Source organism: Heptranchias perlo, chromosome 12 (genome assembly GCF_035084215.1).
Source record: "Heptranchias perlo isolate sHepPer1 chromosome 12, sHepPer1.hap1, whole genome shotgun sequence".
Lineage (NCBI taxonomy): Eukaryota > Metazoa > Chordata > Chondrichthyes > Hexanchiformes > Hexanchidae > Heptranchias > Heptranchias perlo.
The window spans coordinates 72,606,096-72,618,846 of NC_090336.1; the positions used below are offsets into that span (position 1 = coordinate 72,606,096).

A 12,751-nucleotide genomic window follows, 5' to 3' on the forward strand; every position below is an offset into this window, starting at 1 on the left:
CCCCTCAAAAATGCTGTTGAGGCTGGGGGTCCATTGAAAATTTCAAGACTGAGATACGATAGATTTTTGTCGGGTGTTAAGGGATTTGGAGCCAAGGTGGGTAAACGGGGTTGAGGAACAGATCCGCCATGATCTGTTCCTCAGGGCAGAACAGGCTCAAGGGGCTGAATGGCCTCCTCCTGTTCCTAAATCCTAAATCGGACCACGAGGATCGTTTTTAAGGTTAATTCGCTGGATGCGGGTGTCGCTGGCAAGTGTGTGCTCTTTAAAAATTTCAAACTATACTTTATTTCGTAAAATTTAAGGGCACGCTCAGTTCACTGCAAATACACAATTACAATTCGAAACAATACAATACAGATTGTACACAGTCCGATCCCACTATTACAATTCAATCACGGTACGTGTCTTCTGATACAGGTGGGGCGGCCTTACACGGTGGCCTTTCCCCGTAGCGTCTTTGCGTAGGTCGCACCTCGCCTCAGCACGTGCTCCTGGACCTTGGAGGGCGCCGATCGGTAACACTCGGTCGCGGGCAGCTCCTTCAGCGGGTTTCGGGCGGACCAAAGGGCCCTCCTTCACCGAGGTTGATGATCTCCCAGCTGCTGGTGGTACCTGTCTCGGGGGAGCGGCCCGTAGAGCACGGCGTCCTGTGTCGCCGCACCGTTGGTGATGAACTGGGATAGATACCAGCACATCTCTCTCCGCACTTTCTGCGCAAGGGGGCAGCCCACCCGGAGGTGGACGATGGTCTCCTCCCCGACAGCGACCCCCATCGACTGCGGCTGGAGCTGATCCTGCGTGCTTTTCTGGAGCTTGGACAATCCCCTCTCTCTCTCTCTCTCTCTTGCCTTCTGAAGACCCTTTGAGGATGAAGAACCTCTTAAGTTGGCCTTGATCGCTTCCCCTTGGTGGACCGTGGAGTCAAGGAGGGTTTGCGCGGTCCTGCAACCTGTGTAATCCCTCCTTAGTTCCTCGACGTCTCACGTTCAGCCTCCATATCCCCCTGCCTGCCCTCTGGCCCTCCTGCGATTGACAGTCGGCCAGTAGGAGGCAGCGGTCAGAGAAGACCTTGAGCGTTGGGTGTTAATTGTATCCGTGTGATTTATATCAATTAGTGTTAATTGTATTCAGGTGGTGCATATCAATTGGGGACGCTCCTGTCTCCATTTATAAGAGAGCTGATCGAGGGTGTTGTGTGGAACTCTGTGAATAAAGGCTTGGAAGCAACTGAAGACCAAGCTCTAGTATTCCATTCTTCACCACCGGGCTATCCAGTTATAACATCGGGGACACAAATTGGAAGTCTATCCTGGAACGGACAGACCCATCTGGCCTGGACCAGGTGTATCTCCGCGGCACTCGGCCCTGTTGGATCGTCCGGCCGCATCGATGACGCAGCTGAAGTCTCCGGTGAGAATGACCGGCCTGGAGGTTGCCAGCAGCAGACCTCCGCCCTCTCGCTCCTGAGGGGTCGGGGCGCGCACATTGATCAGTCGGAGCCGGGGCGTTCTTACGCAGAGTGTCTGCTACGGGCGGGCGGGCCCCAACCACCCACCTCGGTGACGGTGAATTGACCTCCTCGCCAGCAGAATCCCCAGGCCCGAGGAACGACGGTCGTGGCCTCCCGACCAGATCGACTGCCCCCCCCCCTGGGTCCACGTGCGTGACCACTGCCTCTAGTTGCTCAGGTGCGGGATCCTGCACTCCTGCAAGAAAAGCAGGTCCCTCTTGACCATGGACAGGTCGTTCAGGGTTGCAGCACATCGTGTGGTTGATTTAACGCCACGCACATTTATGGATGCAATTTTTAAAGCCATTTTAAAAAATACAAAAAGGACCAACATTAAGATCCTACAATTACACCAGTCCAGGTTCTATGTTACTCTTCGGACACGATGGGCCGAAGGGCCTCTATCCGTGCTGTATAACTCTATGACTCTATGACTCTCTATCTCCAACCCTCGGTCCAGATTGTGCATTTGCGTGGCGTGCAAGAACTTCTGGACTGAAGGACGAGGCCTGTCCTCCCTTGGGGGAGGGCCCGCGCTCGGGGGTTGCTTGCGGAGTCTCGTGGGGTGGTGTGTCCATGAGGTCCACGGCCAGGTCCGGCTCGTCGGTCTTCGCTGGTGGTTCATTCTCCGTGACCGCCGTGCTTCTCCCCGTTTTTTTTTCGGGGGGGACCCTCGCTCTCTGCGTTGCTTCTCCCAGTGCCCCGGAGCCGGGTGTTATTGTGGAGCTGGAGCGTGTTGTCGGTGTCACTGGTCACCGTCCCCTTTGATTTCCCCCCCTTTTCCCCGTTCACCGGCCGGGGAGCGGTCGCTGTCGTCCGTTGGGGGGGGCTCTAAGCTCCTTCTTGCTGCCGGTCGCACCTTTGGCGTTCGTTTCTCTGGACCTGCGGGTCATCCTCTTTCTCTTTTCCTGCGTTGCCCACCTTCCTTCCGCCCGTGCGTCACTTTCCATCGACTCTGCGTTCTCAGGGGAAGTCTCGGGGCTGGGTGTGTGGGGGGGGGTTTGGTTGCTTTCCTCGACTCTCCCTTCCTGCTCTTTGTCCTCCTCCTGGCCGTTTGTCTCTCTCGTGGGGGTCCGCGGCGGGGTATGGGTAGGGGTTCGGGCCTCCTTTGGGATAGCTACCGCTGCCGCCCTCTTCCGTGTCACCTCGCCTCTCGCTGCGTCTGCGGTTTGGACAGGTCTTGTACGGGTGACCAGCATCTCCCCGCAGGATGCAGCGCCTGGCCTCCTGACAGTCCAGCGTCTGGCGGCCCTCCTTCCCGCAGATTGCCACCTTAGAGGAGGCCGCCTCGTGCCCGGGTTTACCGCAGGATTGGCACACTCTGGACTGCCCCTGGTGCACACCGTGTACCCAATCACGAAACTTGACGGGAGGTGGATGATGCCTCCCTGACAGTTAGACACATCTCAACGGAAGCAACTTTTGCCAATCTACTGGACGCAAAGGGAAGATTGAAAAAGTCCCTTTACACGGAGGGTGGTTAGACTGTGGTATGAACTACTGTTGGAGCAGAGCCCATAAGTTCTTCTAAAGGGGAATTAGTTACTTGAAAAATCGGAATAGTGAAGGGGATGGGGAGCAACGGGCTTAGTCACGTCAAAGCTTCCTTGCCTTCGTCAGCCAAAACCACCGATTATCCATGTACATCCTGGAGGGAATGGATAATCCAAGGCTCCCTGTTTCTATGATCGACCAATTATTAAGATAATTGGCAAAAGAACCAGGGAGGGGAGATGAGGAGATTTTTTTTTATTTAGCAGCGAGTCTGGAATGGGCAGTGGAGGCAGATTCATTGATAACTTTCGAAAGGGAATCGGATAAATACTTGAACAGTTAAAAAAAAACTGCAGGGCGGAATAGTAGGGTGGGAGTGGGTCTAATTGGATAGCTCTTTCAAAGAGCCGGCACAGGCGCGACGGGCCGAGTGGCCTCCTTCTGTGCTGTGCCATTCGATGCTACCACTACGATACCCATGTCCAATTAAGAGTGGGCGAGCCAGACACTATCAGTAGGTGGCACTGCAGGACAGGGCCCAGTACCGAGTCTTTGACGTTCGAAAGGATCCTGAGAACCCATTGTTGACCATTGTTTTCTACGGATACTGAATGACAAAGAGCGGTAACAAGATGCCTACACCTGGGTGTGAAGCCCTGTGTTTCTGGCCATTTTATGAATCATGCTCGCCACTGAATACGTCCCACCTCGAACACTCACTTCAATTATTTATGATGCAAAATAAAATTGCTGGACTATAACTTGGTGTTGTAAAATTGTTTTCAATTATTTAAGCAGACAGGAGTTGCAACGGCCAACGGAATTCCGTTTGCCTGTTCAACGCGTTGGGAAAAGCCACAAGCAGCAAATATGTTGCATTTTATTAGCTCAGAGGCTTTTTTTAATATTGGACCGCAGTGTGTAAAGATCCAAAATTAAAAGAAAGAGACTTTCAGACACATTTCTTTTCTGAGAAAAAATTTTTTTTTTGCTACTTCTTACCCGACAGATTGTTTATTGTGAATTGTAGACAATATGGAGCACATCCCGGAAACTCAAACTGAATTGCAATATTCTGTTGTGTCCCGGTAGAATGTCGAAAATTTATAATGGGAACTGCCTATGTAAACCAGTCACGCTGCAATTACAGCCTCCCGCCAGTGGAGGCGCTGCAGCACCAGTTGTAACCACAGTGTGACAAGTCTAAAAAATAAAGGCAGAAGGTATGACTTTAAAAGGACTGAATTACATTGGACGCTCTGGTTAATTTATTTCCTGTCCTCTGACACTAGCTTTTCCTCAATCCGAACTCCCCATGTGCAATGTCACAGGAAACCAACAAGTAATTAATATATTGACCAGCAAAATGTTTTAAAGTCTTTCACTGACCCGCTGTGTTAGGAACATAGGAACAGGAGTAGGCCATTCAGCCCCTCGTGCCTGCTCCCTCATTTGATAAGATCATGGCTGATCTGTGATCTAACTCCATATACCTGCCTTTGGCCCATATCCCTTAATACCTTTGGTTGCCAAAAAGCTATCTATCTCAGATTTAAATTTAGCAATTGAGCTCGTATCAATTGCCGTTTGCGGAAGAGAGTTCCAAACTTCTACCACCCTTTGTGTGTCGAAATGTTTTCTAATCTCGCTCCTGAAAGGTCTGGCTCTAATTTTTAGACTGTGCCCCCTACTCCTAGAATCCCCAACCAGCGGAAATAGTTTCTCTCTATCCACCCTATCCGTTCCCCTTAATATCTTATAAACTTCGATCAGATCACCCCTTAACCTTCGAAACTCCAGAGGATACAACCCCAATCTGTGTAATCTCTCCTCGTAACTTAACCCTTGAAGTCCGGGTATCATTCTAGTAAACCTACGCTGCACTCCCTCCAAGGCCAATATGTCCTTCCGAAGGTGCGGTGCCCAGAACTGCTCACAGTACTCCAGGTGCGGTCTAACCAGGGTTTTGTAATCTGATGTCAGCAGGCGGACTGAATGTTTGAATGGTACTGTCACCACTCCCCCATTTGATTGCTTAACACCAGGTCCTGACAGCTAAATGCTGGATTTTTTTCCCAGTAAACTGCCGTATCATAGTGTATGCACTGGAGTTAGAAGAGTGAAATTGCATTTATATAGTGCCTTTAACGTCCCCAGGACATCCCAAAATACTTCGCAGCCAATGAAGTACGTTGAAGTGTAGTCACTATTTTAATGTGGGCAAATGTGGCAGGCAAATTGCGCACAGCAAGATCCCACAAACAGCAGTGAGATAAATGACCAGATCACCTATCGGTTCAACGTCTCATCCGAAAGACGGCCCCTCCCGACGGTGCGGCGCTCCCTCAGCGTCACGTTGCTGTTTGCGGGATCTTGCTGTGCGCAAGTCGGCCGCTGCGTTTCCCTGCGTCACAACGGTGACTGCACTTCAAAAAGTACTTCGCTGGCTGTAAAGCGCTTTGGGACGTCCTGAGACAGTGAAAGGCGCAATAGAAACGCGAGTTCTTCCGTTAACACAGCTTCTCGCAAAAGGATCGATTGCTTAAAGAAAATTAATGGAATTTTACACCTCCAACAGGTAAACAGATTCATTAACTCTTTACTTGCTGGATGTTTAGTGGGTCCCACTCATTTATTTCGCACTGGTTTATTGTGATTAATTTTTATATTGTTTCGATTTTGATTATGTTGCCTGTCACTCAGTTGTCCCTTTCCCAGCGCCCCGACTGTCAGCTGTCACCACATTATGCCCTGCCCCTTTGGGTTTAAACGGTGATTTGCAGCACACTGTGGAAAATAGTGAGGTTTTATCTATCTTCATACGAAAGCCACATGGAGTTGACGAGGAGATCTGGTGACATTCGAAGGACACATTCCCCTCGTGAATACAAAAGGAGCAACAGCATCGGCTATAAAGTATCAGATTACGTCAATCGCTGGTATTCATTGCTGACCCAGTGATACAATCAGTCCAAAAGGCACAGAGGGTGCAGAATCTTTAAATTGCATTCAGGACAACTTTTTTAGTCAGTACGTAGCAAGTCCAACAAGTGGGGGGTGCAGTTCTGGATTTAGTTTTAGGGAACGAATCTGGGAAGGTGGAAGGAGTATCAGTGGGAGAGCATTTTGGTGGTAGTGATCGTAATTCAGTTAGATTTAGCATAGTTATGGAAAAGGACAAAGATAGAACGGGAGTTAAAGCTCTAAATTGGGGAAAGGCCAGTTTTACTAAGCCGAGAAGTGATTTAGCAAAAGTGGACTGGAAACAGCTGCTTGAAGGTGAATCAGTGTCAGAGCAGTGGGAGTCATTCAAGGGGGAGATTCAAGGGGGTTCAGAGCAAACATGTTCCCATAATCTAGAGCCCCCCTGGATGACAAGGAGAAACACAGGGTAAGATAAGGCAAAAAAGGGAAGCTTATGTCAGACACCGAGAGCTCAATACTGCAGAAAGCCTAGAGGAGTATAGAAAGTGCAGGGGTGAAATTAAAAAGGAAATTAGGAAAGCAAAGAGAGGGCATGAAAAAATACTGGCAAGTAAAATTAAGGAAAACCCAAAAATGTTTAATAAATACATAAAGAGCAAGAGGATAACTAAGGAAAGAGTAGGGCCTATTACAGACCAAAAAGGTAACCTGTGCGTGGAGGTGGAAGATGTGGGTATGGTTCTTAATGAATATTTTGGGTCCGTCTTCAGAGGCGGACGATGCAGACATTGTAGTTAAGGAGGAGTGTGAAATATTGGATGGGAGAAACATAGTGAGAGAGGAAGTATGAAGGGATTTAGCATCTTTGAAAGTAGATAAATCGCCAGGCCCGGATGAAATGTATCCCAGGCTGTTAAGAGAAGCAAGGGAGGAAATAGCGGAGGCTCTGACCATCATTTTCCAATCCTCACTGGCTACAGGCGTGGTGCCAGAGGATTGGAGGACTGCTAACGTTGTACCGTTGTTTAAAAAGGGAGAAAGAGATAGACCGAATAATTATAGACCAGTCAGTCTAGCCTGGGCAAATTATTGAAAACGATTCTGAGGGACAGCATAAATCGTCATTTAGAAAGGCACGGGTTAATCAAGGACAGTCAGCATGGATTTGTTAAGGGAAGGTCGTGTCTGACTAACTTGATTGAATTTTTCGAGGAGGTAACAAGAAGGGTCGACGAGGGTAATGCATTTAATGTAGTCTACATGGATTTTAGCAAGGTTTTTGACAAAGTCCCACATGGCAGATTGGTCAACAAAATACAAGCCCATGGGATCCAAGGGAATGTGGCAAATTGGATCCAAAATTGGCTCAGTGGCAGGAAGCAAAGGGTAATGGTCGACAGGTGTTTTTGCATCTGGAAGGCTGTTTCCAGTGGGGTTCATCAAGGCTCAGTAACAGGTCCCTTGCTTTTTGTGGTATGTATTGGACTTGAATGTGGGGGACAAGAAGTTTGCAGATGATACAAAAATTGGCCGTGTGGTTATAGTGAGGAGGAAAGCTGTTGACTGCAGGAAGATATCAGTGGACTGGTCAGGTGGGCAGAAAAGTGGCAAATGGAATTCAATCCAGAGAAGTGTGAGGTAATGCATTTGGGGAGGGCAAACAAGGCAAGGGAGTACACAATAAATGGGAGGATACTGAGAGGTGTAGAGGAACAGAGGGACCTTGGAGTGCATGTCCACAGATCCCTGAAGGTTGCAGGACAGGTAGATAAGGTGGTTAAAAAGGCATACGGGATACTTTCCTTTATTAGCCGAGGCCTAGAATATAAGAGCAGGGAGGGTATGCTCGAACTGTATAAAACACTAGTTAGGCCACAGCTTGAGTACTGCGTTCAGTTCTGGTCACCACATTACAGGAAAGATGTGACTGCACTGGAGAGGGTAAAGAGGAGATTTACGAGGATGTTGCCAGGACTGGAGAATTTTAGCTGTGAGGAAAGATTGGATAGGCTGGGGTTGTTTTCTTTGGAACAAAGGAGGCTGAGGGGAGATTTAATTGAGGTGTATAAAATTATGAGGGGACTAGATAGAGTGGATAGGGAGGAGCTATTTCCCTTAGCAGAGGGGTCAGTGACCAGGGGGCATAGATTTAAAGTAATTGGTAGAGGGATTAGAGGGGAGCTGAGGAGAATTTTTTTCCCCCAGAGGGTGGTGGGGGTCTGGAACTCACTGCCTGAAAGGGTGGTAGAGGCAGAAACCCTCAACTCATTTAAAAAGTACTTGGATGTGCACTTGAAGTGCCGTAACCTACAGGGCTACGGACCAAGTGCTGGAAAGTGGGATTGGGCTGGATAGCTCTTTTTCGGCCGGCACAGACACGATGGGCTGAATGGCCTCGTCTGTGCCGTAGCTTCCTATGATTCTATGACCCTCCGCTGGTAATGTTTATTCTACTCACGTCAAACTGATTTAATAATAGTCTTATACGTTACATGGTGTGGAGAGCAAACCAGAGGATATTGGTACTCGGAGGGAGTGTTCTGGATATGTTCGGGGCTCCTGCATGCACTGTTAATGGTTAACATGAAATCAGAGAGAATTTTAACTCTCAGCACCCTGCAGACCATTAGCGGAAAGCAATATTTAAACTGGCTACGAATTTTCCAGTACCATCAGACAACTGGTCCCAAGAGACACGTTGCTAAATTTGACTGTTCCGACCTGGCAGATGTCATGTTCATATATCTGCTCCTGATACCCTCACTCCCATTCACATCACTCTGTGTCCCTCACTCCCATTCACATCACTCTGTGTCCCTCACTCCCATTCACATCACTCTGTGTCCCTCACTCCCATTCACATCACATTGTGTCCCTCACTCCCATTCACATCACATTGTGTCCCTCACTCCCATTCACATCACTCTGTGTCCCTCACTCCCATTCACATCACTCTGTGTCCCTCACTCCCATTCACATCACACTGTGTCCCTCACTCCCATTCACATCACTCTGTGTCCCTCACTCCCATTCACATCACTGTGTCCCTCACTCCCATTCACATCACTCTGTGTCCCTCACTCCCATTCACATCACTGTGTCCCTCACTCCCATTCACATCACTCTGTGTCCCTCACTCCCATTCACATCACTCTGTGTCCCTCACTCCCATTCACATCACTCTGTGTCCCTCACTCCCATTCACATCACTCTGTGTCCCTCACTCCCATTCACATCACTCTGTGTCCCTCACTCCCATTCACATCACTCTGTGTCCCTCACTCCCATTCACATCACTGTGTCCCTCACTCCCATTCACATCACTCTGTGTCCCTCACTCCCATTCACATCACATTGTGTCCCTCACTCCCATTCACATCACTCTGTGTCCCTCACTCCCATTCACATCACTCTGTGTCCCTCACTCCCATTCACATCACTCTGTGTCCCTCACTCCCATTCACATCACTCTGTGTCCCTCACTCCCATTCACATCACTCTGTGTCCCTCACTCCCATTCACATCACTCTGTGTCCCTCACTCCCATTCACATCACTGTGTCCCTCACTCCCATTCACATCACTCTGTGTCCCTCACTCCCATTCACATCACTCTGTGTCCCTCACTCCCATTCACATCACTCTGTGTCCCTCACTCCCATTCACATCACTCTGTGTCCCTCACTCCCATTCACATCACTGTGTTCCTCACTCCCATTCACATCACTCTGTGTCCCTCACTCCCATTCACATCACTCTGTGTCCCTCACTCCCATTCGCATCACTCTGTGTCCCTCACTCCCATTCACATCACTGTGTTCCTCACTCCCATTCACATCACTCTGTGTCCCTCACTCCCATTCACATCACTCTGTGTCCCTCACTCCCATTCGCATCACTCTGTGTCCCTCACTCCCATTCGCATCACTCTGTGTCCCTCACTCCCATTCGCATCACACTGTGTCCCTCACTCCCATTCACATCACTCTGTGTCCCTCACTCCCATTCACATCACATTGTGTCCCTCACTCCCATTCACATCACATTGTGTCCCTCACTCCCATTCACATCACTCTGTGTCCCTCACTCCCATTCACATCACATTGTGTCCCTCACTCCCATTCACATCACTCTGTGTCCCTCACTCCCATTCACATCACTCTGTGTCCCTCACTCCCATTCACATCACACGGTGTCCCTCACTCCCATTCACATCACTCTGTGTCCCTCACTCCCATTCACATCACTCTGTGTCCCTCACTCCCATTCACATCACTCTGTGTCCCTCACTCCCATTCACATCACTCTGTGTCCCTCACTCCCATTCACATCACTCTGTGTCCCTCACTCCCATTCACATCACTCTGTGTCCCTCACTCCCATTCACATCACTCTGTGTCCCTCACTCCCATTCACATCACTCTGTGTCCCTCACTCCCATTCACATCACACGGTGTCCCTCACTCCCATTCACATCACTCTGTGTCCCTCACTCCCATTCACATCACTCTGTGTCCCTCACTCCCATTCACATCACACTGTGTCCCTCACTCCCATTCACATCACTCTGTGTCCCTCACTCCCATTCACATCACTCAGTGTGAGGTTGAACCCAGTATAGGTGCAGTTGAGGGGGTCGGGGGAGCTGGTGCCCTCCATAAATGGCCCATTCAACCCGCAGATGGAAACAGACACAGACCCCAGAGAGCTCCCACTCCCAACTAACCCGGACCCCCAACTAACCCGGACTCCCAACTAACCAACCCGGACTCCCAACTAACCAACCCGGACTCCCAACTAACCAACCCGGACTCCCAACTAACCCGGACCCCCAACTAACCCCAACTAACTAACCCGGACTCCCAACTAACCCGGACTCCCAACTAACCAACCCGGACTCCCAACTAACCCCAACTAACTAACCTGGACTCCCAACTAACTAACCTGGACTCCCAACTAACCCCAACTAACTAACCCGGACTCCCAACTAACTAACCCGGACTCCCCTCTAACCCCAACTAACTAACTCGAACTCCTAACTAACCCCGACTAACTAACCCGGACTCCCCGCTCACCCAGCCCCTGGTTCGGGTTGATCACCGCCCTGGAACTCCATCCATGCGACCCTCGCCCCCCAACATCTGAACTGGTGAACTGGTGAACGGGGGAGCGACCCCCGGGACCCCCCTCTCCCCTCCCCGGGGATATCCCCTCCCCTCCCCTCCAGCCCCGGACTGATTGGCGAGTGAACCTGATTGAAATCCCATCCCAGCCCCCGGATTAGCTCAACACCCCGTCAATCAGCCTCCTGGAGCCGGGACTGGCTGCACCCATTGGGCGGGCTCTGTCCAGAGACCCCCCCCCTTCCCCTCCCTCCCTCCCCTCCCCTCCTTCCCTCCTCCCCTTTATCTGGGACCCTGATACCAATGAATCCCGGAGTCAACTGGAGAGGAGAGGAGAGGGGAGGGAGTCTCCAGAAATTTGCAATTGATCCCAAAAGGCTAACCCCCTCCAAATCTCCTCTTCCCCCCTCCAAATCTCCTCCCCCCTCCAAATCTCCTCTTCCCCCCTCCAAATCTCCTCTCCCCCTCCAAATCTCCTCTTCCCCCCTCCAAATCTCCTCCCCCCTCCAAATCTCCTCTCCCCCCCTCCAAATCTCCTCTCCCCCTCCAAATCTCCTCTCCCCCCTCCAAATCCCCTCTCCCCCCTCCAAATCTCCTCTCCCCCCCTCCAAATCTCCTCTCCCCCTCCAAATCTCCTCTCCCCCCCTCCAAATCTCTTCTCCCCCCTCCAAATCTCTTCTCCCCCCTCCAAATCTCTTCTCCCCCCTCCAAATCTCCTCTCCCCCCCCTCCAAATCTCCTCTCCCCCCTCCCCTTCAAATCTCCTCCCCTCCAAATCTCCTCCCCCTCCCCCTCCAAATCTCCTCCCCCTCCCCTCCAAATCTCCTCCCTCTCCCCCTTCCCCCCCCCCACCCCCTTCCAAAATCTCTCCCCAAACACCCCAGTGCAGGAGCTGAGCTAACCCGGATTGGACAGGAGGAGACGGGGTGGTGATGTTTTTTTTTTTTGGGAAGTGTGGCTCCGAGTCTGACTGGCTCCCCCCCCGCCCTCGTTAATTACCTGCTGAGATGTGAATTTCCGAGGTGCGGAAACTGACCGGGGGTGAGGGGATCCCACGGTCCATGGAGGATTCGCCTTCTCGCCCCGCAAAAAACAAAACCAATGGCTTACTGCATCAGGAAGGCGAAAACTTTGATCTCCACTTGCGTGATCCTGAGCGGGGTGAGCAACCTCCTGTGCCTGGTCTACATCGGCTGGGTCAGCAACTACCTGGGCAGCGGCTACATCAGAGTGAAGCCCCCTGAGGAGCTCAAGTTGGAGGAGGACAGGAGGGAGAGCCAGAGGCTGAGGGAGAGGCTGGACCGCCTGGAGGACGTGGTCAGTCAGCACTTGCAAGGTACGAGCTGGGATCAAACCCTCACCTGGGTGGGCTTCTTTTGTTTTTTGGAAGAGACCACAGCGAAAGTCAGCGAGCTCTCCTGCCACTGTTGCCAGATTTTAAAAACTCGACGTTTCTTCTTTTTTTTTTTGAAACCAGCTTTTAACCCCCTCTGATCAGGCTCAGATTTTGTTGTTCGTCCCTTTAATTTACCCCGGGGGGTTATCAGTCCGCGCCCCCCCCCGACGCCCCCCTCTCGTGGGTCCGTGCCCCCCGATGACCCCCTCTCGTGGGTCCGCGCCCCCCGCGCCCCCCTCTCGTGGGTCCGCGCCCCCCTGCGCCCCCCTCTCGTGGGTCCGTGCCCCCCGACGCCCCCCCTC

The 12,751-nt window shown here is 51.1% G+C and overlaps 1 protein-coding gene across 1 annotated transcript in view; it reads left to right on the forward strand.

Annotated features, from left to right (window-relative positions):
• The first annotated feature begins 11,907 nt into the window (after positions 1 to 11,907).
• LOC137327794 (polypeptide N-acetylgalactosaminyltransferase 18-like) overlaps positions 11,908 to 12,751 on the forward strand; it is a 440,866-nt gene continuing 440,022 nt past the window's right edge. Inside the window, exon 1 of the mRNA XM_067993601.1 lies at positions 11,908 to 12,389. Coding sequence (XP_067849702.1) covers positions 12,155 to 12,389 — 235 coding nt within the window. The 5' untranslated portion in view covers positions 11,908 to 12,154. The remainder of the gene's footprint in view (positions 12,390 to 12,751) is intronic.